Here is a 27,642-nt window from a genome sequence, read left to right as displayed (position 1 = left end):
CAGGGAGCGTCTGCAAATGGAAGAGAAATGGTGACCGGTCATGGAGCGTCTGTAAATGGAGGAGAAATGGAGACTGGTCAGGTAACGTCTGTAAATGGAGGAGAAAAGGTGAGTCGTCAGGGAGCATCTATAAATGGAGGAGAAATGGAAAATGGACAGGGAGCATCTGCAAATGGAAGATAAAGTGTGAGTGGTCAGGGAGCATCTGTAAATGGATAGGACATGGGGACTGGTCAGGGAGCATCTGTAAATGGAAGAGAAATGGTCAGGGAGCATCTGTAAATGGAGGAGAAATAGAGACTGGTCAGGGAACGTCAGTAAATGGAGGAGAAAGGGTGAGTGGTCAGGGAGCGTCTGTAAATGGGGAGGAAATGGGGAAAGTCAGGGAGCGTCTGTCAATGAAGGAGAAATGGAGACTGGTCAGGGTGCGCCTGTAAATAGAAGATAAAGGGTGAGTGGTCAGGGAGCGTCTGTAAATGGAGAGGAAACGGGGACTGGTCAGGGAGCGTCTGTAAATGGAGGAGAAATGGAGACAGGTCAGGGAGCGTCTGTAAATGGAAGATAAAGGGTGAATGGTCAGGGAGCATCTGTAAATGGAGGAGAAATGGAGACTGGTCAGGGAGCGTCTGTAAATGAAGGAGAAATGGAGACTGGTCAGGTAGCGTCTGTAAATGGAGGAGAAAAGGAGACTGGTCAGGGAGAGTCTGTAAATGGAGGAGAAATGGAGACTCGTCAGGGAACATCTGTAAATGGAGGAGAAAAGGAAACTAGTCAGGGAGCATCTGCAAATGAAGGAGAAATGGTCATTGGTCAGGGAGCATCTGTAAATGGAGGAGTAATGAAGTCGGTTCAGGGACGTCTGTAAATGGAGGAGAAATGGAGAATGGGCAGGGAGCGTCTGCAAATGGAAGAGATATGGTGACCGGTCAGGGAGCGTCTGTAAATGGAAGATAAATGGTGAGTGGTCAGGGAGCGTCTGTAAATGGAGAGGACATGGGGACTGGTCAGGGAGCATCTGTAAATGGAGGAGAAATGGTGGCCGGCCAGGGAGCGTCTGTAAATGTAGGAGAAATGGAGACTGGTCAGGCAGCGTCTGTAAATGAAGGAGAAAAGGTGTGTGTTTAGGGAGCGTCTGTAAATGAAGGAGGAATGGAGACTGGTGAGGGAGCGTCTGTAAATGAAGGAGAAATGGAGACTGGTCACGGAGCATCTGTAAATGGAGGAGAAATGTAGAATGGTCAGGGAGCGTCTGTAAATGGAGGAGAAATGGAGACAGGTCAGGGAGCGTCAGTAAATGTAAGAGAAATGGAGACTGGTCAGGGAGCATCTGTAAATGAAGGAGAAATGGAGACTGGTCACGGAGTGTCTGTAAATGGAGGAGAAAAGTTGAGTCGTCAGGGAGTGTCTGTAAATGGAGGAGAAAAGGTCTGTTCATTGAGCGTCTGTAAAGGAAGGAGCAATACGGACTGATCAGGGAGCGTCTGTAAATGGAGAGGAAATGGGGAAGGTCAGGGAGCATCTGTAAATGAAGGGGAAATGGAGATTGGTCAGGGAGCGTCGGTAAATGGAGGAGAAATGGAGACTGGTCAGGGACGTCTGTAAATGGAGGAGAAATGGAGAATGGTCAGGGAGTGTCTATAAATTGAGGAGAAAAGGAGTCTGTTCAGGGAGCGTCTGTAAATGAAGGATTAATGGAGACTGGTCAGGGAGCATCTAAATGGAGGAGAAATGGAGACTGGTCAGGTAGCGTCTGTAAACAGAGGAGAAAAGGTGAGTGGTCAGGGAGCATCTAAATGGAGGAGAAATGGAGACAGGTCAGGTAACGCCTGTAAATGGAGGAGAAAAGGAGATTAGTCAGGGAGCATCTGAAAATGAAGGAGAAATGGACATTGGTCAGGGAGCGTCTGTAAATGGAGGAGAAATGAAGTCTGTTCAGGGACGTCTGTAAATGGAGGTGAAATGGAGAATGGTAAGGGAGCGTCTGCAAATGGAAGAGAAATGGTGACCGGTCATGGAGCGTCTGTAAATGGAGGAGAAATGGAGACTGGTCAGGGAGCATCTGTAAATGGAGGAGAAATGGAGACTGGTCAGGTAACGTCTGTAAATGGAGGAGAAAAGGTGAGTGGTCAGGGAGCATCTATAAATGGAGGTGAAATGGAGAATGGACAGGGAGTGCCTGCAAATGGAAGATAAAGTGTGAGTGGTCAGGGAGCGTCTGTAAATGGATAGGACATGGGGACTGGTCAGGGAGCATCTGTAAATGGAAGAGAAATGATCAGGGAGCATCCGTAAATGGAGGAGAAATAGAGACTGGTCAGGGAGCGTCAGTACATGGAGGAGAAAAGAAGACTAGTCAGCGAGCGTCTGCAAATAGAAGAGAAATGGTGACCAGTCAGGGAGTGCCTGTAAATAGAAGATAAAGGGTGAGTGGTCAGGGAGCATCTGTAAATGGAGAGGAAATGGGGACTGGTCAGGGAGCGTCTGTAAATGGAGGAGAAATGGAGGCAGGTCAGGGAGCATCAGTAAATGGAAGAGACATGGAGACTGTTCAGGGAGCGTCAGTAAATGGAGGAGAAATGGAGACTGGTAAGGGAGCGTCTGTAAATGGAGGAGAAATGGAGACTGGTCAGGGAGCGTCTGTAAATGAAGGAGAAATGGAGACTGGTCAGGTAGCGTCTGTAAATGGAGGAGAAATGGAGACTGGTCAGGGAACATCTGTAAATGGAGGAGAAAAGGTCATTGGTCAGTGAGCATCTGTAAATGGAGGAGAAATGAATTCGGTTCAGGGACGTCTGTAAATGGAGGAGAAATGGAGAATGGTCAAGGAGCGTCAGTAAATGGAGGAGAAATGGAGACTGGTCAGGGAGCGTCTGTAAATGGAGGAGAAATGGAGACTGGTAGGGAGCATCTGTAAATGGAAGAGAAATGAATTCGGTTCAGGGACGTCTGTAAATGGGGGAGAAATGTAGACTGGTCAAGGAGCGTCAGTAAATGGAGGAGAAATGGAGACTGGTCAGGGAGCGTCTGTAAATGGAGGAGAAATGGAGACTGGTAGGGAGCATCTGTAAATGGAGGAGAAATGGAGACTGGTCAGGTAGCGTCTGTAAATGGAGGAGAAATGGAAACTGGTCAGGGAACATCTGTAAATGGAGGAGAAAAGGTCATTGGTCAGTGAGCATCTGTAAATGGAGGAGAAATGAATTCGGTTCAGGGACGTCTGTAAATGGAGGAAAAATGGAGAATGGACAGGGAGCGTCTGCAAATGGAAGAGAAATGCTGACCGGTCAGGGAGCGTCTGTAAATGGAAGATAAAGGGTGAGTGGTCAGGGAGCGTCTGTAAATGGAGAGGACATGGGGACTGGTAAGGGAGCGTCTGTAAATGGAGGAGAAATGGTGGCCGGCCAGGGAGCGTCTGTAAATGGAAGATAAAGGGTGAGTGGTCAGGGAGCATCTGTAAATGGAGTGGACATGGGGACTGGTCAGGGAGCGTTTGTAAATGGAAGAGAAATGGAGACTGGTCAGGGAGCGCCTGTAAATGGAGGAGAAATGGAGACTGGTCAGGTAGCGTTTGTAAATGGAGGAGAAATAGAGACTGGTCAGGGAGCGTCTGTAAATGAAGGAGACAAGGTGTCTGTTCAGGGAGCGTCTGTAAATGAAGGAGGAATGGGGACTGGTCAGGGAGCATCTGTAAATGGAAGAGAAATGGTGTCCGGTCAGGGCGCATCTGTAAATGGAGGAGAAATGTACACTGGTCAGGGAGCGTCAGTAAATAGAAGAGAAACCGAGACTGGTCAGGGATCATCTGTAAATGGGGGAGAAATGTAGACTGGTCAAGGAGCGTCAGTAAATGGAGGAGAAATGGAGACTGGTCAGGGAGCGTCTGTAAATGGAGGAGAAATGGAGACTGGTAGGGAGCATCTGTAAATGGAGGAGAAATGGAGACTGGTGAGGGAGCGTCTGTAAATGAAGGAGAAACGGAGACTGGTCAGGGAGCATCTGTAAATGGAGGAGAAATGGAGACTGGTGAGGGAGCGCCTGTAAATGAAGGCGAAATGGAGACTGGTCAGGGAGCGTTTGTAAATGGAGGAGAAATGGAGACTGGTCAGGGAGTGTCAGTAAATGTAAGAGAAATGGAGACTGGTCAGGGAGCATCTGTAAATGAAGGAGAAATGGAGACTGGTCAGGGAGCATCTGTAAATGGAGGAGAAAAGGAGTCTGTTCAGGGAGCGTCTGTAAATGAAGGAGAAATTGAGACTGGTCAGGGAGCGTCAGTAAATGGAGGAGAAATGGAGACTGGTAAGGGAGCATCTGTAAATGGAGGAGAAATGGTGACGGTTCAGGGAGTGTCTGTAAATCGAGGAGAAATGGAGACTGGTCAGGCAGCATCTGTAAATGGAGAAGAAAAGGTGAGTGGTCAGGGAGCGTCTGTAAATGGAGGAGAAAAGGAGTCTGTTCAGGGAGCGTCTGTAAATAGACGAGAAATGGTGACCAGTAAGGGAGCATCTGTAAATGAAAGAGTCTGTTCAGGGAGCGTCTGTAAATGGAGGAGAAATGGTGACGGTTCAGGGAGTGTCTGTAAATGAAGGGGATATGGTGACTGGTCAGGGAGTGTCTGTAAATGAAGGAGAAATTACTATTTTTAGTTAAAAAACATACGACTGATTTTAATCAGGCTCTTTTCCGCGTCCTATCTCCTGTGAATACTGGCTATGAAGTGGCCAGACTCTCAGGAGGCTCCACACCACTGGCTGCTCGTGTGTAAGTGATCTATCGTCAGGTTAATGTGCTTTTGCTGTGTGTGTGTTTGCCATAGTCAGCACCTTCAGGGGAGGAGAGGGAGGGGAACCAGTGAGTGTAGAACTGAACCCACCCAGAGTCAGCACCTTCAGGGGAGGAGAGGGAGGGGAACCAGTGAGTGTAGAACTGAACCCAGCCAGAGTCTGCACCTTCAGGGGACGAGAAGGAGGGGAAGCAGTGATTGTAGAACTGAACCCACCCAGAGTCAGCACCTTCAGGGGAGGAGAGGGAGGGGAACCAGTGAGTGTAGAACTGAACCCAGCCAGAGTCAGCACCTTCAGAGATGAAGAAAACTGGGAGCAGAGGAAAAAGTTTGGTGATGGTGCGATGGGTTTGGATTTTAGCACAGGGAGGAGGGACAATGTATGGGAAGGGGATTTACAGCTTTGGAGGAACAAGAGAGGAAAGAATGTTCCATAGAAACTAGAATTGTCTGTTCTGAATTTCTGTCTTGTAGTTACAGTGATGAGTTTTGTAAACTCCTTTTACAGGGTATTAGAAGGGGAAGCTTTGAAGACGGGAAACTGAAACCAAACATCATGTCAGGATCTGATAGAGTCAGTCATTTCCTCATGAATCAAGGGATACGTGGATAGTGCGCGAAGGGCCGAATTTTCTTATTTTTTCTTCATTAATGGGTGTGGTCGTTGCTGGCAAGGCCAGCTGTTGTTGCCCATTCCTAATTGCCCTTGAGAAGATGGTGGTGAGCTGCCGCCTTGAACCGCAGTAGTCCATGTGGTGAAGGTACTCCCACAGTGCTGTTAGGGAGGGAGTTCCAGGATTTTGACCCAGCGACGATGAAAGATCGGTGATATACTTCTAAGTCAGGATGGTGTGTGACTTGGAGGGGAACTTGGAGGTGGTGTTGTTCCCATGCGTCTGCTGCCCTTGTCCTTTTAGGTGGAAGAGGTCGAGGGTTTGGGAGGTGCTGCCGGAGAATGGTAGATGGTATGCACTGCAGCCACGGTAAGCCGGTGGTGGAGGGAGTGAATGTTTAAGGTGATGGATGGGGTGCCGTTCAACCGGTCTGTTTTGTCCTGGATGGTGTTGAGCTTCTTGAGTGTTGTTGGAGCTGCACTCATCCAGGCAAGTGGAGAGTATTCCATCACACTCCTGACTTGTGCCTTGTAGATGGTGGAAAGGCTTTTGGGAGTGAGGAGGTGAGACACCCACCGCAGAATACCCAGCCTCTGACCTGCTCTTGTTGCCACAGTATTTATGTGGCTGGTCCAGTTAAGTTTCTGGTCAATGGTGACCCCCATGATGTTGATGGTGGGGGATTCGGCGATGATAATGCCGTTGAATTTGAGGAGGCGGTGGTTAGATTCTCTCTTGCTGGTGATGGTCATTGCCTGGTACTTGTGTGGCGCGAATGTTACTTGCCATTTATCAGCCCAAGCCTGAATGTTGTCCAGGTCTTGCTGCATGCAGACATGGACTGCTTCAATATCTGAGGAGTTGGGACTGGAACTGAACACTGTGCAGTCATCAGCGAACATCCCCACTTCTGAGCTTATGTTGGAGGGAAGGTCATTGGTGAAGCAGCTGAAGATGGTTGTGTCAAGGGCACTGCCCTGAGGAACTCCTGAAGCGATGTCCTGGGGCCGGGTTTATAAATAGAGGAACAGAATATAAAAGCAAAGAGATCACGCTAGAACTTTATAAATCACTGGTTAGGCCTCAGCTGGAGTATTGTGGACAATTGGGGTTACCACACTTCAGGAAAGATGCAAGGATCTTAGAAAGGGCCCAGATGTTACCAGGGATGAGGGACCTCAGTTATGAGGAGAAATTGGAAAAGTTAGGACTGTTCTCCTTGGAACAGAGAAGGTTAAGAGGTGACCTAATCGAGCTTTTCTAGGTGATGAGAGGTTTGATAGAATAGAGAGAGAAAAATTATTCCCTCTGGAAAGTGGATCAATAACTAAAGGTCATAGATTCAAAATCATTGGCAGAAGATCTAGAGGGAGGATCTAGAGGGGAGAGGAGAGGGATTTTTCTCACTTAGCGAGTGGTCGGGATCTCGACTCCTCGAACTGAAAAGGTGGTGGAAGCTGATTCCATAAAGAATTTTAAACGAGTGTTGGACAGGAACTTGAGAACGAGGAACTTAGCGAGATGGTGTGTGACTTGGAGGGGAACTTGGAGGTGGTGGTGTTCCCATGCACCTGCTGCCCTTGTCCTTCTAGGTGGAAGAGGCCGTGGGTTTGGGAGGTGCTGCTGAAGAAGCCTCGGTGAGTTGCTGGTAACTCAGTTAATTCACTGAATTCCTCGCCAGTACGTGTTTTCCCTTTGGGCGAATGAGATCAGTATCAGTCCCTGGTTCATTACCTTATTGCATATTTCACTCTCTTGTCATTTCATTGTTATTCCACAAGTGAAACATTTAATTCTGAGCCTGTCTTTGATTCTGTGCCAGTCAGAGCTTCACTGCCCTTGTTCTAAACTCTAATTAGAAAGATAATGTTGCTCACAGTTGTCCTGTCCTTATAATTATCTCACAGCTCTCTCGAGCTCTCTCACTGGTCATTTCCAATTAACTTATCCAATTAAGCAGGTGGTGATGTCATGTTCGAAGCTGCTGGTCCTGTAAGGGTCAGTCTTAGTTCAAAGGTTCAGTGGTCACTGACAGGGAACCTCGGAGAGAAGGGAAAACAGTTGAAGATAATGTGATATGTTTGGATTTCAGCACAGGAGGAGGGAGAGTGTGTGGGATGGGGATTTACAACTTTAGGGGAACAAGAGAGGAAAGAATGCCCCATCGGCACGTGAACTCAGAGTCTCAGAATATGGGGTCGGCCATTTAAGACTGAGATGAGGAGACATTTCTTCACTCAGAGGGTGGTGAATCTTTGGAATTCCCTACCCCAGAGGGCTGTGGCTGCTCAGGTCTTGAGTATATTCAAGACAGGGCTCGATAGATTTTAGGATACTAAAGGAATCAAAGGATGTGGGGATAGTTTGGGAAGGTGGTGTTGAGGTAGAAGATCAGCCATGATTTTATTGAATGGTGGAGCAGGCGCGAAGGACCGAATGGCCCACTCCTGCTTCTGTTTCTTATATTCTTATGTTCTTAATTGTCTATTTTGAATTTCTGTCCTGTATTTACAGTGATGACTTTTGTAAACACATTTTACAGGGTATTGGAAGGGGAGGATTTGCAGATGGGAACCTCAAACCAAACATCACATCAAGATCTGACAGAGTCACTCAATTCCTCAAGACCTGAACATCATCAGATTTTGAATATGGAAGGAAAAAGCACCAATCACAGTGCACAGAAACTAGACAAGTGCTCGGTGTGTGGACGAGGCTTCAACCAATCATCTGGCCTGTCAAGACACAAATGCAGACACTCCAAGGAGAAACCATGTAAATGTGGGGACTGTGGGAAGGGATTTGGTTCCCCGTCCCAGCTGGAAACTCATCGGCGCTGTCACACTGGGGAGAGGCCGTTCACCTGCTCCATGTGTGGGAAGGGATTCACTCAGTCATCCCACCTTCTGACACACCAGCGAGTTCACAGTGGGGAGAGGCCATTCTCCTGCTCCATGTGTGGGAAGGGATTCCCTCAGTCATCCACCATGCTGATACACCAGCGAGTTCACACTGGGGAGAGACCGTTCACCTGCTCTGAGTGTGGGAAGGGGTTTATTCAGTCATCCACCCTTCTGAGACACCAGCGAGTTCACACTGGGGAGAGGCCATTCACCTGCTCCGTGTGTGGGAAGAGATTCACTCAGTCATGCCACCTTCTGACACACCAGCGAGTTCACACTGGGGAGAGGCCATTCAACTGCTCCATGTGTGGGAAGGGATTCAATAATTCATCCCACCTGCTGACACACCAGCGAATTCACACTGGTGAGAGGCCGTTCACCTGCTCCGTGTGTGGGAAGGGATTCACTCAGTCATCCCAACTGCTGAGACACCAGCGAGTTCACACTGGAGAGAGACCGTTCACCTGCACTGAGTGTGCAAAGGGATTCACTCGGTCATCCCACCTGCTGACACACCAGCGAGTTCACACTGGGGAGAGGCCGTTCACCTGCTCCGTGTGTGGGAAGGGATTTACTCAATCATCCAACCTGCTGTCACACCAGCACATTCACACCGGTGGGAGGACATTCACTTGCTCCATATGTGGGAAGGGATTCAATAATTCATCTGGCTTGCAGAAGCACATGATAGTTCACACTGATGAGAGACCATTCGAGTGCTCTCACTGTGGCAAGAGGTTTAGGCACTCGTTCCACCTGCGGACACACCAACGCAGTCACACAAAGGAGAGGCAGTTCACTTGCTCTGTGTGTGGCAAGGGATTCACTCAGTCCGCTAACCTGGTGGAACACCAGTGGGTTCACAAGGGAGAGAAACCAATTAAATGTCCCGTGTGTGGGAAGGGATTCACTCATTCCTCCCGCTTGATGGTGCATCAGCGAGTTCACACTGAGTAGACACTGTTCACCTGCTCCGTGTATGGGAAGGGTTTCACTCGGTCATCCTGCCTGCTGAAACACCAGCGATTTCACAAGTGACTGCAGGGGTTGGATTCTGCTGTTATTGCTGCTGTTAATCACATCCCAGACTGAATTGTGTTCATTCTGACAGGTGGGGTTTGTTTCTGCTGATGTTAATAACCCCTGTAACTGGCTGGAGTTTAATATTCAGGATAAATGTCAAATGAATCAGTTTGCTTTAAACACATTGTTGTGGATTTTTGTTGTTCCCACCTGAGTGTTCAACATCACCTGGCTGGAGCTCAGAAAGGTCAATCTGGGGGGAGGATCGTACAGCAGGAACAGAACTACAGCCTGGACACAGTCCTTCAGGGCCACACTGAGAGGGGCAAATGGCACTTTGGTCTTTCTCGTCTCTCTTCACTGACAGCAATGTCCCCGTGCAGGTCAATCTTGAGGCCTGTAAGGAATGTGTCCCAGCCGCTCTCTCCCATGGGTTAGAGCTCCTCGGCATGGAACAGAAGGCTTCTTTACAACTGTGTTTAGAGTCAGGAAGAGCAACGGTGAATGCTGGAAACGTGCCGTCAAATCAGAGATTGGTGTCAAACTGCGATCTGTTCCTGACTGAAAGTGAAACGGCAGGATTAAGTTTCCAGTCTGAAAATGACTGGTAATTATTCCACAAGGATTTAATGTGTGTGTGTGATAATCCTGAGTCTACCATTTTAAGGCAGGTGTTAGCTCATTTAAAATAAACCCGTTTAAATTAAATTGATTAAAGTCTGCATTAAAATAGCAGAGGGAGTTCACAGGAGCCTGTTAACTGCTAAAGCAATTATACAACAGACATTTGATCTCCAGCGTGTTTCCAGGAATTCCCCGTTTTATTGATGTGTGCGTGTTAGACACCAGGATAACTGAAAATACACGACCCGGAACATCCATGGGGTTACTCCAGGATCACTCCCGCTGTGGAACTCCACCACTGACCCTGCACCAATCACCACCCACTGGAGGTTTATATCAGGAGCTCTGTGTGATGGTGAGGTGATCACTGGACAATAAAGTGCAGAGACTGGTGGGTGGCTGCTCATTATCCTCGGTGTGATTTAATCCCCTTTCTCACTGAATACTGCGGACAGACAGGCTCACCTTGGGAACGGAATGGTCAGTGTGACATCACTTTCTAAACAAGAGCCCACAAGACAATGGGTTATCAATAACTGCTAGGTGGCATTATCATTTGCGAAGAGGATGTGAAGAGGCTTCAAGGGGATCGCGACAGGCTCAGTGAGTGGGCGAGAACATGGCAGATGGAATATAATGTGGATAAATGTGAAGTTATCCACTTTGGTAGAAAGGCAGAGTATTTCCTAAATGGTGAAAGATTGGGGAATGCAGATGGTCAAAGGGACCTGGGTGTCCTTGTACACAAGTCACTGAAAGTGAATGTGCAGGTGCAGCAAGCCATTAGGAAGGCAAATGGTATGCTGGCCTTCATTACAAGAGGATTTGAGTACAGGAGTAAAGAAGTCTTACTCCAATTATATAGGGCCTTGGTGAGACCACATCTGGAGTACTAAGGACAATTTTGGTCTCCTTACCTAAGGAAGGATATACTTGCCATAGAGGGAGTGCAATGAAGGTCCATGAGATTGATTCCTGGGATGGCGGGACTGTCTTATGAGAAGAAATTGAGTAAACTAGGCCTGTATTCTCTTGAATTCAGAAGAATGAGAGGGGATCTCATTGAAGCATACAAAATTATTACAGGGCTTGATAGGGTGGATGCAGGGAGAATGTTTATCTTGGCTGGGGAGTCGAGAACCAGAGGCCACAGCCTCAGGATAAAGGGTAGGCCATTCAGGACTGAGATGAGAAGAAATTTCTTCACAAAGAGGGTGGTGAATCTTTGGAATTCTCTACCCCAGAGGGCTGTGGAGGCTCAGTCATTGGGTATATTCAAAACAGAAGTCGATAGATTTCTGACTAGTAAGGGCATCAAGGGATATGGCGATAGGGCCGGTGAATGGAGTTGAGGCAGAAGATCAGCCTTGATCTCATTGAATGGCGGAGCAGGCTCGAGGGGCCGAATGGCCGACTCCTGCTCCGATTTCTTATGTTCTTATAAATGTTAAAGGTATTAAACACTCTGAAGTTACATTTTAAATAAAAGGAAATAAAATGCTGCAATATAATTGGTGAAGATCATTTATCTCTGTGAAATGTGCTCGCACACATTAAGAATGATGTGTTTTGTTTACACATTCACACATATAACAAACACTTTGTGTGAGCGCTTTTCAGTTGTTCTGTTAACCCGAGTGTAAGAAGTTTTGGGGAGTTTAGGACCCTGCGGCCGCCCATCCGGCGGGGCCCGCTGGGTCAGGATATAAAGAGACCGCGCGCTGTTCCTCCTCCCACTGCCTGGTGGAATGGGCCAGATATTTAAAGGGACAGGCACTCCCCTTTCTCTGCCTATTTATAGTTAAATGTAAAAAGTCACACAACACCAGGTTATAGTCCAACAGCTTTATTTGAAATCACAAGCTTTCGGAGCGCTGCTCCTTCTTCAGGTGAAGTGGGAGAAGGAGCAGCGCTCCTGAAGAAGGAGCAGCGCTCCGAAAGCTTGTGATTTCAAATAAAGCTGTTGGACTATAACCTGGTGTTGTGTGACTTTTTACATTTGTCCACCCCAGTCCAACTCCGGCATCTCCACACCATATTTATAGTTAAAGAGACAGACCCGTTTATCTTGGAGTGTCGGCAGACTTCACCCACAGAGCTCCCATTAACAGTCGCTCCCTTCTGTACTGTGCAGTGATTGTAACCTGTCTGTGTCAGTGACTTGAGCCTTTCTAAAATGTCTCACTATTTTTGATGATCCATTTGACTTGCCTGGTTAATATTGAAAGACTTCAGAACTTTGCAGAGTGACGATGGCTTCTTTTAAAGGTGGAATGATATTTCTTTCTAAATATTCTGATCTCCCCCTCCGCCTTCCACTTTAAAACACTCTGCACTACTGACTAGGAAGATACCAAGTTCAATCCTTGATCTGTGCTGTTAGTTGACCTCTGACAAGACAGCAGTTCAGGGGCTATAATTATCCTCAGTACCACTGGGCTAACTAAGAGTGAGAATCAGGCACTGCCCCTGCTCTTGGTGGAAATCCAGTGACATCAACTGGGAAGTGTATGGATGTCAATTAGACATAGAAGATAGGAGCAGGAGTAGGCCATTCGGCCCTTCGAGCCTGCTCCGCCATTCAATGAGATCATGGCTGATCATCCAAACTCAGTACCCTGTCCCTGCCTTCTCCCCATATCCCTTGATCCCTTTAGCCTCAAGAAATATATCCAACTCTATCTTGAATATATTTAATGAACTGGCCTCCACCGCCCTCTGTGGCAGAGAATTCCACAGGTTCACCACTCTCTGGGTGAAGAAATTCCTCCTCATTTCAGTCCTAAATGGCTTACCCCTTATCCTTAGACTATGACCCCTGGTACTGGACTCCCCGGCCATCCGAAACATCCTTCCTGCATCTAGTCTGTCCAGACCTGACAGAATTTTATAGGTTTCGATGAGATCCCCTCTCAATCTTCTAAACTCCAGTGAGTATAAGCCCAATCGACACAATCTCTCCTCATACGTCATTCCTGCCATCCCAGGTATCAGCCTGGTGAATCTTCGCTGCACTCCCTCCATGGCAAGAATGTCCTTCCTCAGGTAAGGTGACCAAAACTGCACACAATACTCAAGGTGCGGTCTCACCAAGGCCCTGTACAACTGTAGCAAGACATCCTTGTTCCTGTACTCGAACCCTCTTGCTACGAAGGCCAACATACCATTTGCCTGCTTAACCGCCTGCTGCACCTGCATGCTTACCTTCAGCGACTGGTGTACAATAACACCCAGGTCTCTTTGCACTTCCCCTTCTCCCAATCTATTGCCATTCAAATAATAATCTGCCTTCCTGTTTTTGCCACCAAAGTGGATAACCTCACATTTATCCACATTATAGTGCATTTGCCATGTTTCTGCCCAATCACCCAACCTGTCCAAATCGGACTGGAGTTTCACGACATCCTCCTCACAGCTTACCCTCCCACCCAGCTTTGTATCGTCTGCAAATTTGGAGATATTACATCCAATTCCCTCGTCCAGATCATTAATATATATTGTGAACAGCTGGGGTCCTAGGACCGATCCTTGCGGTACCCCACTAGTCACTGCCTGCCACTCGGAAAATGACTCGTTTATTCCAACTCTTTGCTTTCTGTCCGCCAACCAGTTCTCTATCCAAGTCAATACCTTGCCCCCAATCCCATGTGCCTTAATTTTGCACGCTAATCTCTTATGTGGGACCTTATCGAAAGCCTTCTGAAAGTCCAAATACAGCACATCCACTGGTTCTCCCTTATCTATTTTACCAGTTACATCCTCAAAAAATTCCAGTAGATTAGTCAAGCATGATTTACCTTTTGTAAATCCATGTTGACTTTGTCCGATCCTGTCACTGCTTTCCAAGTGCTCTGCTATTACATCTTTTATAATAGACTCTAGCATTTTCCCCACTACCGATGTCAGGCTTACCGGTCTATGATTCCCCGGTTTTTTCTCCCCCACCTTTTTTGAATAGTGGGGTAACATTAGCTACCCTCCAATCCATGGGTACCGTTCCAGAGTCTATCAAGTTCTAGAAGATGACCAGCAATGCATCTACTATCTCTAGGGCCACTTCCTTAAGTACCCTGGGATGTAGACCATCATGCCCTGGGGATTTATCGGCCTTCAGTCCCATCAATTTTCCTAACACCATTTCCCTACAAATACTGATTTCTTTCAGTTCCTCCCTTTCATCAGACCCTATGTTCCCCGGCATCTCTGGGAGGTTATTTGTGTCCTCCTTTGTGAAGACAGAACCAAAGTATGTATTTAGTTGGTCTGCCATTTCCGTGTTTCCCATTATAAATTCCCCTGATTCTGACTGTAAGGGACCTATGCTTGACTTCACCAATCTTTTTCTCTTCACGTATCTATAAAAGCTTTTACAGTCAGTTTTTATGTTCCCTGCAAGCTTACTCTCATATTCTATTTTCCCTTTCTTAATTAATCCCTTTGTTGACTCCTAAACTGCTCCCAATCCTCAGGATTATTGTTTTTTCTAGCCAATTTATATGTCCTCTCCTTGGATTTTATGCTATCCCTAATTTCCCTTGTTAGCCACGGTTGAGTCACCTTTTTTGTTTTATTTTTATGCCAAACTGGGATGAACAAATTCTGTAGCTCATCCATTCGGTCTTTGAATGTTTGCCATTGCCTATCCACCATCAACCCGAGTGCCATTCCCCAATCAATCCTACCCAACTCGCTCCTCAGACCATCGTAGTTTCCTTTATTTAAATTGAGGACCCTTGTCTCTGAGTCAACTACTTCATTCTCCATCTTAATGAAGAATTCGATCATATTATGATCGCTCCGACCCAAGGCGCCTCGTACAACAAGATTGCTAATTAATCCTTTCTCATTACATAATACCCAGTCTAAGATGGCCTGATCTCTGGTTGGTTCCTCGACATATTGGTCCAGGAAACCATCCTGTAAACACTCCAGGTAAATTCCTCCTCCACAGTGTTGTTACTAATTTGGTTGGCCCAATCTATATGTAGATTAAAGTCACCCATGATGACTGCTGTGCCCTTATTGCACGCTTCTTTAATTTCCCTTTTAATGTCATCCCCAACCTCCGCCTTACTGTTTGGAGGTCTATATACCACTCCCACTAATGTTTTTTTCCCCTTAGTATTTCTCAATTCTACCCATACAGATCCCACATCATCAGAGCTAATATCCTTCATTACAATTGTATTAATCCCTTCTTTAACCAGTAATGCTACCCCACCTCCCTTTCCTTTTTGCCTATCTTTCCTGAATATCGAATACCCCTGGATGTTGAGTTCCTAGTCTTGGCCATCCTTGAGCCACGTTTCCGTAATCCCAACCAAATCATATTCGTTTACCTCTATTTGCACAGCCAATTCATCCACCTTATTACAAATGCTCCTCGCATTAAGACACAAAGCCTTCAGGCTTGTTTTTTTAACGCTCTTAGACCTATTAGAATTATTATTTACTGTGGCCACGTTTGATTTAACTGTTGATTTCTCTGACAGCCACTTTTGTTTTTCTCCTTCCTATCTTTTGTTTTTATCCCTGTTTTCCTTTCCTCTGTCTCCCTGCTCAGGTTCCCAACCCCCTGCCATTTTAGTTTAAACCCCCCCGAACAGTGCTAGCAAACCTCCCCGCAAGGATATTTGTCCCGTTCTGGTTCAGGTGCAACCCGTCCGACTTGTACAAGTCCCACCTTCCCCAGAAGCAGGCCCAGTGATCCAGGAAACTAAAGCCCTCCCTCCTGCACCAACTCTTTAGCCACGCATTCATCTGCTCTATCCTCCTATTCCTATACTCACTAGCACATGGCACCGGGAGTAATCCAGAGATTACAACCTTTGAGGTCCTACTCTTTAATCTGCTACCTAGCTCCCTAAATTCTTGCTGCAGGACCTCATCCCTCTTCCTCCCTATGTCGTTGATCCCAATGTGAACCACGACCTCTGCCTGTTCACCCTCCCCCTTCAGAATGTCCTGAGTCAGCTGATGGTGAAGCTCTAGAATTATAGACTCGTTAGAGTACAGCAGGAGGCCCATCGAGCCCGTGCCGGCTCTCTGCAAGAGCACTTCAGCTAGTCCCACTCCCCCACCCTTTCCTCGTAGCCCTGCCAACATTTTTCCTTCAGGTATTTATCCAATTCCCTTTTGAAAGCCACAGTTGAACCTGCCTCCACCACCCTTTCAGGCAGTGAATTCCAGATCCTAACCACTCACTGCGTAAAAAAGTTTCCCCCATGTCACCTTTGGTTCCTCTGCTAATCACCTTAAATCTGTGTCCTCTGGTTCTCGACCCTTCCACCAATGGGAACAGCTTCTCTCTATCTACTCTGTCTAGACCCCTCATGCTGTTGAACATGATGTCTATCAAATCTCCTCTCAACCTTCTCTGCTCCAAGGAGAACAACCCCAGCTTCGCTAGTCTATCCACGTAACTGAAATCTCTCGTCCCTGGAACCATTTTTTCCAGAACAAATCTTTTCCGCACTATCTCAAAGGCCTTCACATCCTTCCTAAAGTGTGGTGCCCAGAATTGGACACAATACTCCAGTTGAGCTCATAAGAACATAAGAAATAAGAGCAGGAGTAGGTCCCACGGTCCCTCGAGCCTGCTCCGCCATTCAGTAAGATCATGGCTGATCATCGACCTCAACTGCACTTTCCCGCCCGATCTCCATATCCCTTGATTCCCCTAGAGTCCAAAAATCTATTTATCTCAGCCTTGAATATATTCAAAGACTCAGCATTCACAGCCCTCTGGGGCAGAGAATTCCAAAGATTCACAACACTCCTCCTCATCTTGGTCTTAAATGGCCTACCCCTTAACCTGAGACTATGCCCCCTGGTTCTAGACACTCCAGTCAGGGGAAACAACCTCTCAGCATCTACCCTGTCAACCCCTTCAGAATCTTGTATGTTTCAATGAGATCACCTCTCATTATTCTATACTCCAGAGAGGTCAGACCAGTGTTTTATAAAAGTTCATCATAACTTCCTTGCTTTTGTACTCTAAGCCTCTATTTATGAAGCCCAGGATCCCGTATGCTTTTTAAACCACTTTCTCAACCTGCCCTGCTGCCTTCAACGATTTGTACACATATACCCCCAGGTCCCTCTGTTCAGGCACCCCCTATAGAATTGTACCCTTTAGTTTATATTGCCTCTCCTCGTTCTTCCTACCAAAATGTAGAGGTTAACTAATTGCACCCAGCCAGATTCAGTTCCAAAGCTGGGTGGGAGGGTATGCTGTGAGGAGGATGTCGTGAAACTCCAGCACGATTTGGACAGGTTGGGTGATTGGGCAGAAACATGGCAAATGCACTATAATGTGGATAAATGTGAGGTTATCCACTTTGGTGGCAAAAACAGGAAGGCAGATTATTATTTGAATGGTAATAGATAAGGGGAAGTGCAAAGAGACCTGGGTGTTCTTGTACACCAGTCGCTGAAGGTAAGCATGCAGGTGCAGCAGGCGGTTAAGAAGGCAAATGGTATGTTGGCCTTCGTAGCAAGAGGGTTCAAGTACAAGAACAAGGATGTCTTGCTGCAGTTGTACAGGGCCTTGGTGAGACCACACCTTGAGTATTGTGTGCAGTTTTGGTCGCCTTACCTGAGGAAGGACATTCTTGCCATGGAAGGAGTGCAGCGAAGATTCACCAGGCTGATACCTGGGATGGCAGGAATGACGTATGAGGAGAGATTGTGTCGATTGGGCTTATACTCACTGGAGTTTAGAAGATTGAGAGGGGATCTCATCGAAACCTATAAAATTCTGCCAGGCCTGGACAGACTAGATGCAGGAAGGATGTTTCTGATGGCCGGGGAGTCCAGAACCAGGGGTCATAGTCTAAGGATAAGGGGTAAGCCATTTAGGACTGAAATGAGAAGGAATTTCTTCACCCAGAGAGTGGTGAACCTGTGGAATTCTCTGCCACAGAGGGCGGTGGAGGCCAGTTCATTAAGTATATTCAAGAAAGAGTTGGATATATTTCTTAAGGCTAAAGGGATCAAGGGATATGGGGAGAAGGCAGGGACCGGTTACTGAATTTGGATGATCAGCCATGATCTCATTGAATGGCGGAGCAGGCTCGAAGGGCCGAATGGCCTACTCCTGCTCCTATCTTCTATGTTTCTATGTTTCTGGAGAGAAGGGGAGACACAAAATCCCAGATGATGTAATGAATGTTGTTTTTAGACAGTAAGGATGAAGGGAGAGTGTGCAGAATGGGGAATTTACAGCTTAGGAGGGACAGGAGAGAAAAGGATGTTGCATAGAAACTAGATTTGTCTGTTCTGAAGTTCTATCCTGTTGTAAACACCATATGAGGGTATTAGAAGGGGAGAATCTGCAGATGGAAACTGAATCCAAACATTGTGTCAAGATCTGACATATTAATCGGATTATCAGGACCTGAATATTATCGGCGTTTGGATATAGAAGGAAAAAACACCAATCACAGTGGGGAGAAACAGGACACATGTTCTGTGCCTGGATCCACTTTTAACAAATTGTCTAGTCTGTGAGACTCGTGCACCCACCTGAATGAACAGTGTAAATGTGGGGAATGTGGGAATGGGTTCAGTTGCCCGTCTGAGGTGCAAACTCATCGAAACAGTCAGACCGGGGAAGAGAGGCTGTTCACCAGCTGGTTGTGGATAGAGTCACTCGCTTATCTCATCTATTCCCACCCCAACATATTCGTAAGGGGGAGAATCCATTCACTGCTCTGTATGTGGAAAGTGATTCAATCGACCATCCCATTTACTGACACACCAGCACAGTCACACTGGAGAGAGACCATTTAGATATTTCACATGTGGGAAGGGATTCACTCCGTTGTCCCAACTGTTGACACTCCAGAGTGTCCACATTGAGAACTGTTGCTGTAAATACTCTGACTGCGAGAAAAGCTTTCTAAGTTCAAATCAGCTGATGCACGATCAGCGCATTGATACTGGAGAGAGGATGTTTCAATATCCTGTGTGTGGGAAGAAATTCACCCCACCTGCTGAGACTCCAGTGAGTTCACATGTGACTGCAGGGGTTTGGATTCTGTTAGTAATCACATCCAGGACTGAACCATGGCAGAGTGCCCGTGCACTTGGGTTTCAGTGTGAATTATTGATGACTTTTCTCTCAATGGGATCACAGAATCTCATTCTCCATTCACAATTTGGGCCTTTCAATGGGGGAATGCTCTGCGGGGGAGAAAGTACCCCATTCCACTGGAGGAGCCCAGTGCGCAGGCGCAGCGCCCGCCACAATTTGGAGCATGCGCAGTGTCATTGTGATCCGGAACGGCGAGTGCGACAAGCGGAGAAAAGTTGCAGACGCGATTTACGCCGATTACGAATCAGTGGGGCGCAGGAAGGTAATGCACCTGGCGGGTGGATTTCATAAACACCTGGTGTAGGCCGCAAGCCTTAAATGAGAGCCTACAGATCCCGCGTTTCCAGCTCGGAGGCTTTTTCCCGGTAATAGGCCCAGGTTAACAACCGCCATCTTTGTAAAGGAAAACGGAGGGTCTGTGCGTCGCCATCTTACTTGATATTGCGCGTGCGCGGTCATCTTTGTAAAGGAACCACGAGTGGGCGGTCTTCAAGGGTCCCACTGGGTGTAGAACTGAACCCAGCCAGAGTCAGCACCTTCAGGGGAGGAGAGGGAGGGGAACCAGTGAGTGTAGAACTGAACCCAGCCAGAGTCAGCACCTTCAGGGGAGGAGAGGGAGGGTAACCAGTGAGTGTAGAACTGAACCCAGCCAGAGTCAGCACCTTCAGGGGAGGAGAGGGAGGAGAACCTGTGAATGTTAACCTGAACCCAGCCAGAGTCAGCACCTTCAGGGGAGGAGAGGGAGGGGAACCAGTGAGTACAGAACTGAACCCAGCCAGAGCCAGCACCTTTATACAGTCATGACGGCACAGAGGAGGTCATTCAGCCCATTGAGTCCGTGCCGGCTCTCTGTACAGCAATCCAGTCAGTCCCATTCCCCCGCTCGAGCCCCGTAGCCCTGCAAGTTTATTTCCCTCAAATGCCTATCCAGTCTCCCCTTGAAAACATTAAGTGTCTCCACTTCCACCACTTCCGTTGGCAGTGAGTTCCAGGTCCTCACCACTCGCTGCATAAAAATGTTTTTCCTCACATCCCCCTGTATCTCTAGCCCAAAACCTTAAATCTGTGTCCCCCTAGTCCTTGTACCATCAACTAGTGGGAACAGCCTTTCCCTGTCTAGCCTATCCAAACCCATCATAATCTTGTACACCTCTATCAAATCGCCCCTCAACCTACTTTGCTCTAATGAAAACAAATCTAGCTTCTCCAACCTGTCCTTGTAGCTAAGATCCTCCATCCCCGGAACCATTCTGGTAAATCTCCTCTGCACCCTCTCAAGGGCCTTCACATCCTTCTGAAAGTGTGGTGACCAGAACTGGACGCACTACTCCAGTGTGGCCTAATCAGCGCTTTATAAAGGTTGAGCATAACTTCTCTACTTTTGTACTGAATACCTCTATTTATAAAGCCCAAGATCCCATATGCTTTGTTAACCACTCTCTCAATATGTCCTGCCACCTTCAGGGGCCTATGCACATTAACTCCCAGGTCCCTCTGTCCCTGCACACTCTTTAAAACTGTGCCATTCAGTGTATATTGCCTCTCCCTGTTCCTTCTGCCAAAATGCATCACCTCACACTTCTCTGTATTAAATTCCATCTGCCACTTGTCTGCCCATTCTGCTAGCCTTTCTATGTCCTGTTGCGTCGATTGATATCATCACTGCTTGCCACACCCCCAAGTTTGGTGTCATCGACAAATGTAGAAATTCTACTTTGTATTCCAATATCCAGGTCATTTATATATATCAAAAAAAGCAGTGGCCTCAGCACTGACTCTTGGGGAACACCACTGTCTACCATCCTCCAGTCTGAAAAACAGCCATTTACCACAACTCGCTGTTTTCTGTCCTTAAGCCAATTTCTTATCCAAGCTGTCACTGACCCACCTATTCCATGAGCCTCAATTTTGTTAACAATTCTTCTATGTGGTACTTTGTCAAACGTCTTCTGAAAATCCGTGTAAACAACATCCACTGCATTCCCTTCATCAATCCTCTCTGTTACTTCATCAAAAAATTCAATTAGATCAGTCAAACATGATCTGCCTTTTACAAACCTGTGTTGGCTTTCCTTAATTAGCTTAAACCTCCAAATGCCCGTTAATTTTGTTCCTTGATTATTGTTTCTAATACTTTACCCACCACTGATGTTAAACTGACCAGCCTGTAGTGACTTGGATTTTCCTCACACCCATTCATGAACAATGGTGTCACATTTGCCACTTTCCAATCATCAGGCACCTCCCCCAAATCCAGGGAAGATTGGAAAATTATGGCTTGCCCTTCTGCTATCTCCTTCCCCAATTCCCACCAACCAGGGATGCAAGCCTTCTGGTATTTGATTCAAACTCTCCACACTTCGGATTTCTCACCACCTCTCCTGAAGGCTGAAGGCGCTGGTAAAAGCAAAGCATACGGTTAACATCCCACACAATTGTAACAGAGGAGCCGCCGAACTGGAATCCCCATGTACAGTCCCAGGGTTAGAATCCCCATGTACAGTCCCAGGACAGGAATCTCCATGTACAGTCCCAGGGTTGGAATCCCCACGTACAGTCCCAGGGTTGGAATCCCCATGTAAAGTCCCAGGGTTGGAATCCCCATGTACAATCCCAGGGTTAGAATCCCCATGTACAGTCCCAGGGTTAGAATCCCCATGTACAGTCCCAGGGTTGGAATCCCCATGTACAGTCCCAGGGTTAGAATCCCCATTTGTAGTCCAAGGGTTAGAATCCCCATGTACAGTCCCAGGGTTGGAAACCGCATGTACAGTCCCAGGATTGGAATCCCCATGTACAGTCCCAGGGTTGGAATCCCGATGTACAGTCCCAGGGTTAGAATCCCCATGTACAGTCCCAGGGTTGGAATCCCCATGTACAGTCCCAGTGTAGAATCCCCATGTACAGTCCCAGGGTTGGTTCCCCATGTACAGTCCCAGGGTTAGAATCTCCATCTACAGTCCCAGGGTTGGTTCCCCATGTACAATCCCAGGGTTAGAATCCCCATGTACAGTCCCAGGGTTGGTTCCCCATGTACAGTCCCAGGGTTGGAATCTCCATGTACAGTCCCAGGGTTGGAATCCCCATGTACAGTCCCAGGGTTGGTTCCCCATGTACAATCCCAGGGTTAGAATCCCCATGTACAGTCCCAGCGTTGGAATCCCCATGTACAGTCCCAGGGTTAGAATCACCATGTACAGTCCCAGGGTTGGTTCCCCATGTACAATCCCAGGGTTAGAATCCCCATGTACAGTCCCAGTGTAGAATCCCCATGTTCAGTCCCAGGGTTGGTTCCCCATGTACAGTCCCAGGGTTGGAATCCCTATGTACAGTCCCAGGGTTAGAAACCCCATGTACAGTCCCGGGGTCGGAATCCCCATGTACAGTCCCAGGGTTGGAGTCCCCATGTACAGTCCCAGGGTTGGAATCCCCATGTACCGTCCCAGGGTTGGAATCCCCATGTACAGTCCCAGGGTTGGAATCCTCATATACAGTCCCAGGGTTGGAATCCCCATGTACAGTCCCAGGGTTGGAATCCCCATGTACAGTCCCAGGGTTGGAATCCCCATGTACAGTCCCAGGGTTGGAATCCCCATGTACAGTCCCAGGGTTGGAATCCACATGTACAGTCCCAGGGGGTTGGAATCCCCATGTACAGTCCCAGGGGGTTGGAATCCCTGTGTACAGTCCCAGTGTTAGAATCCCCATGTACAGTCCCAGGGGGTTGGAATCCCCATGTACAGTCCCAGGGTTGGAATCCCCATGTACAGTCCCAGGGGGTTGGAATCCCCATGTACAGTGCCAGGGGGTTGGAATCCCTGTGTACAGTCCCAGTGTTAGAATCCCCATGTACAGTCCCCAGGGTTGGAATCCCCATGTACAATCCCAGGGTTAGAATCCCCATGTACAGTTCCAGTGGGTTGGAATCCCCATGTACAGTCCCAGGGTTGGAATCCCCATGTACAGTCCCAGGGTTGGAAACCCCATGTACAGTCCCAGGGTTGGAATCGCCATGTACAGTCCCAGGGTTGGAATCCCCATGTACAGTCCCAGGGTTGGAAAGCCCATGTACAGTCCCAGGGTTGGAATCGCCATGTACAGTCCCAGGGTTGGAATCCCCATGTACAGTCCCAGGGTTGGAATCCCCATTTACAGTCCCAGGGGGTTGGAATCCCCATGTACAGTCCCAGGGGGTTGGAATCCCCATGTACAGTCGCAGGGGGTTGGAATCCTCATGTACAGTCCCAGGGGTAGAATCCCCATGTACAGTCCCAGGGTTAGAATCCCCATGTACAATCCCAGGGTTGGAAACCGCATGTACAGTCCCAGGGTTCGAATCCCCATGTACAGTCCCAGGGTTGGAATCCCCATGTACAGTCCCAGGGTTAGAATCCCCGTGTACAGTCCCAGGGTTCGAATCCCCATGTACATTCCCAGGGTTGGAATCCCCATGTACAGTCCCAGGGTTAGAATCCCCATGTACAGTCCCAGGGTTGGAATCCTCATGTACAGTCCCAGGGTTGGAATCCCCATATATTGTCCCAGGGTTGGAATCCCCATGTACAGTCCAAAGGTTAGAATCCCCATGTACAGTCCCAGGGTTGGAATCCCCATGTACAGTCCCAGGGTTGGAATCCCCATGTACAGTCCAAAGGTTAGAATCCCCATGTACAGTCCCAGGGTTGGAATCCCCATGTACAGTCCCAGGGTTAGAATCCCAATGTACAGTCCCAGGGTTGGAATCCCCATGTACAGTCCCAGGGTTAGAATCCGCATGTACAGTCCCAGGGTTGGAATCCCCATGTACAGTCCCGGGGTCGGAATCCCCATGTACAGTCCCAGTGTTAGAATCCCCATGTACAGTCCCAGGGTAGAATCCCAATGTACAGACCCAGGGTTAGAATCCCCATGTACATTCCCAGGGTTAGAATCTACATGTTCAGTCCCAGGGTTGGAATCCCCATGTACAGTCCCAGGGTTAGAATCCCCATGTACATTCCCAGGGTTATAATCTCCATGTACAGTCCCAGGGCTGGAATCCCCATGTACAGTCCCAGGGTTAGAATCCCCAAGTACAGTCCCAGGGTTAGAATCCCCATGTACATTCCCAGGGTTATAATCTCCATGTACAGTCCCAGGGTTGGAATCCACATGTACATTCCCAGGGTTATAATCCCCATGTACAGTCTCAGGGTTAGAATCCCCATGTACAGTCCCAGGGTTAGAATCTCCATGTACAGTCTCAGGGTTGGAATCCCCATGTACAGTCTCAGGGTTAGAATCTCCATGTACAGTCCCAGGGTTGGAATCCACATGTACATTCCCAGGGTTACAGTCCCCATGTGCAGTCCCAGGGTTAGAATCCCTCAGCAACACCGAGTGTGGGTCTCAGGCCCCCAGTCAGAGCCGGCGGACGTGCGGCCAGGACTCCGGCACAATTAACCCCAGGGTGCAGCCCCTCCCTCAGACAAGAAACACAACAACTTGCATTTATACAGCAGAGGGAGCAATTCAGAGCTGGTTAGCATCAGGGTGGGCGGTGGATGTGGAACTCGGTCCCTGGCCTCCTGTGTAGGGCTTTCTTGTTGCATCAGTTTGAGCTGGAGTGGAGAGGGGGGAGAAGCTGCTGGGTTTAACCCCCAGTACTTCTCAGCCCAGTGGGACCCAACAATTTCCAATGTGAGACTGTGAAGGGAGGTGGATTCTAGGGGACATTAAGTTACTAAACAGACATTGTCCGTACAGTGTAATAGATTATCATTTTAGGAACAAGTATTTCTGCCGAGGCTTTTAATCCATTTTATATGTCCAGATTTTTTAAATAACATTTGATGTGGGTGTCACTAGCAAGGCCAGCTGATATTGCCAGTCCCCAGTTGCCCGTTGAGAAGGTGATGCTGGGCCTTCTTCTTAAACCTCTGCAGTCCGTGTGGTGAAGGTACTCTTGGAATGCTGTTAGGTGAGGAGTTCCAGGATTTTCACCCAGCGACGACGTAGGAAAGGCAATATATGCCCAAGTCAGGATAGTGTGTTATTTGGAGGGGAACTGGGATGTGATGGTGTTCCCATGCAACTATTGTCCTTGTCCTTCTAGGTGGTGGAGGTCGTGTGTTTGGGAGGTTCTGTCAAAGTTCTAGTCGAGTTACAGATGTATAAATTCGCTCTCCTCCCCTCCCCTCCCACCTCGCTCTTTCTCCTCCCATAGAGGCCAGAGTCTTGTGTAGGCCCAGACCGGGTGGCGGGTTCCCTTCCCTGAAGGACATTAGTGAACCAGTTGGGTTTTTACGACAATCCGGCAGCTTTCATGGTCACTTTTTTCTAGTGCTGGCCCCACAAATTCCCAGATTCATTCAGCTCAATTTCACAACCTGCCTTTGTGTTTTTGTGGGTTCTCTCTCACCCTCCCTTTTTCCTGTTTTAAATTCATTTTCCAGGGTGTTCGAAGGGGAGGATTTGCAGACGGGAAACTCAAACCAAACATCACTTCAAGATCTGACAGAGTCACTCGTTTCATCAGGACCTTTGAGCATGGAAGCAGAAAGCACCGTTCACAGCGGGGAGAAACCGTTCACGTGTTCTGTGTGTGGACAATGCTTCAGCCGATCCTCTGGCCTGTCGAGACACAAGCGCACTCACACCAGGGAGAGGCTGTTCACCTGCACTGAGTGTGGGAAGAGATTTAGGTGTTCATCCAGCCTGCTGCAGCACCAGCGAGTTCACACTGATGATAGACCTTTTAAATGTTCTGACTGTGAGAAGAGATTTAAAAGCAAACAGCAGCTGCTGACACACCAGCGTGTTCACACTGATAAGAGACCTTTTAAATGTTCTGACTGTGAGAAGAGATTTAAAAGCAAAAAGGATCTGCTGGCACACCAGCGAGTTCACACTGGGGAGAGGCCGTTCACCTGCTTTGAGTGTGGGAAGGGATTCATGTGTTCATCCGAACTTCTGAAACACCAGCGAGTTCACACCGGGGAGAGGCCGTTCACCTGCTCTGAGTGTGGGAACGGATTCACTAATTCATCCAGCCTGCTGGCGCACCAGCAAGTTCACACTGATAAGAGACCTTTTAAATGTTCTGACTGTGAGAAGAGATTTAAAAGCAAAAAGGATCTGCTGACACACCAGCGAGTTCACACTGGGAAGAGGCCGTTCACCTGTCCCGAGTGTGGGAAGGGATTCACGTGTTCATCCGACCTTCTGACACACCAGCGAGTTCACACCGGGGAGAGGCCTTTCACCTGCTCTGAGTGTGGGAAGGGATTCACTCAGTCATCCATCCTGCTGACACACCAGCTTGTTCACACTGATGATAGACCTTTTAAATGTTCTGACTGTGAAAAGAGATTTAAAAGCAGACAGCAGCTGCTGAGACACCAGCGAGTTCACACCGGGGAGAGGCCGTTCACCTGCTCTCAGTTTGGGAAGGGATTCACGTGTTCATCCAACCTGCTGCAGCACCAGCAAGTTCACACTGATGATAGACCTTTTAAATGTTCTGACTGTGAGAAGAGATTTAAAAGCAAACAGCAGCTGCTGACACACCAGCGAGTTCACACCGGGGAGAGGCAGTTCACCTGCTCTGAGTGTGGGAAGGGATTCACTTGTTCATTCCACCTGCTGAGTCACCAGCGAGTTCACACTGGGGAGAGGCCGTTCACCTGCTCTGAGTGTGGGAAGGGATTCATTCAGTCATCCAACCTGCTGACACACCAGCTTGTTCACACTGATGATAGACCTTTTAAATGTTCTGACTGTGAGAAGAGATTTAAAAGCAAACAGCACCTGCTGACACACCAGCGGGTTCACACCGGGGTGAGGCCGTTCACCTGCTCCGAGTGTGGGAAGAGGTTCACTTATTCATCCAACCTGCTGACACACCAGCGAGTTCACACTGATGATAGACCTTTTAAATGTTCTGACTGTGAGAAGAGATTTAAAAGCAAAAAGGATCTGCTGAGACACCAGCGAATTCACACCGGGGAGTGGCCTATCACCTGCTCCGAGTGTGGGAAGGGATTCACGTGTTCATCCGACCTTCTGATACACCAGCGAGTTCACACCGGGGAGAGGCCTTTCACCTGCTCCGAGTGTGGGAAGGGATTCACGTGTTCATCCAGCCTGGTGAAACACCAGCGAGTTCACACCGGAGAGAGGCCGTTCACCTGCTCTCAGTGTGGGAAGGGCTTCAGTCGGGCTTCCAACCTGTTCAGACACCAGCGAGTTCACAAGTGACTGCAGAGGTTGGATTCTGCTGTTTTTGCTGCTGTTAATCACATCCCGAACTGAACCATGTTCATTCTGACAGCTGGGGTTTGTTTCTGCTGATGTTAATAACCCCTGTAACTGGGCTGGAGTTTAATATTCTGGATATATGTCAAATAAATCAGCTTTGCTTTAAACACATTGTTGTGGATTTTTGACGTTCCCACCTGAGTGTTTAATATCACCTGGCTGGAGCTCAGAAAGGACAATCTGGGGGGAGGATCGTACGGCGGGAACAGAACTACAGCCTGGACACAGTCCTTCAGGGCCACACTGAGAGGGTCAAACGGCACTTTGGTCTTTCTCGTCTCTCTTCACTGACAGCAATGTCCC

The 27,642-nt window shown here is 48.1% G+C and overlaps 2 protein-coding genes and 1 pseudogene across 5 annotated transcripts in view; 2 read left to right on the top strand and 1 right to left on the bottom strand.

Moving 5' to 3' along the window:
- LOC147119792 (uncharacterized) overlaps positions 1 to 8,021 on the top strand; it is a gene marked incomplete at its 5' end in the record, with an annotated part of 41,935 nt that extends 33,914 nt beyond the window's left edge. Inside the window, one exon of the mRNA XM_085983654.1 lies at positions 7,937 to 8,021. The remainder of the gene's footprint in view (positions 1 to 7,936) is intronic.
- Positions 1 to 27,642, bottom strand: part of LOC147119790 (uncharacterized) — a 228,895-nt pseudogene that overhangs the window by 158,975 nt on the left and 42,278 nt on the right. The window lies entirely within an intron of this gene.
- LOC147119791 (uncharacterized) lies at positions 7,917 to 27,432 on the top strand. 3 transcript variants are annotated; one of them, XM_085985265.1, is made up of 3 exons: positions 7,917 to 8,854; position 9,285; positions 25,960 to 27,432. In XM_085985265.1, exons 1-3 carry the CDS (start codon positions 7,962 to 7,964, stop codon positions 27,277 to 27,279), a joined length of 2,214 nt encoding a protein of 737 aa, XP_085841391.1. In that variant the 5' UTR covers positions 7,917 to 7,961; the 3' UTR covers positions 27,280 to 27,432. The 3 variants fall into 3 exon arrangements, with proteins under 3 accessions (XP_085841391.1, XP_085841392.1, XP_085841393.1); XM_085985266.1 differs by lacking the exon at position 9,285 and having other exon boundaries at positions 7,917 to 8,791; positions 25,812 to 27,432; XM_085985267.1 differs by lacking the exon at position 9,285 and having other exon boundaries at positions 7,919 to 9,229; positions 27,006 to 27,425.

Source organism: Somniosus microcephalus, chromosome 4 (assembly GCF_052327205.1).
Source record: "Somniosus microcephalus isolate GS21.2 chromosome 4, FLI_Smic_1.0, whole genome shotgun sequence".
NCBI lineage: Eukaryota > Metazoa > Chordata > Chondrichthyes > Squaliformes > Somniosidae > Somniosus > Somniosus microcephalus.
Note: the sequence above shows the minus strand (reverse complement) of the source record. Positions and strands in the feature narration are given on the sequence as shown.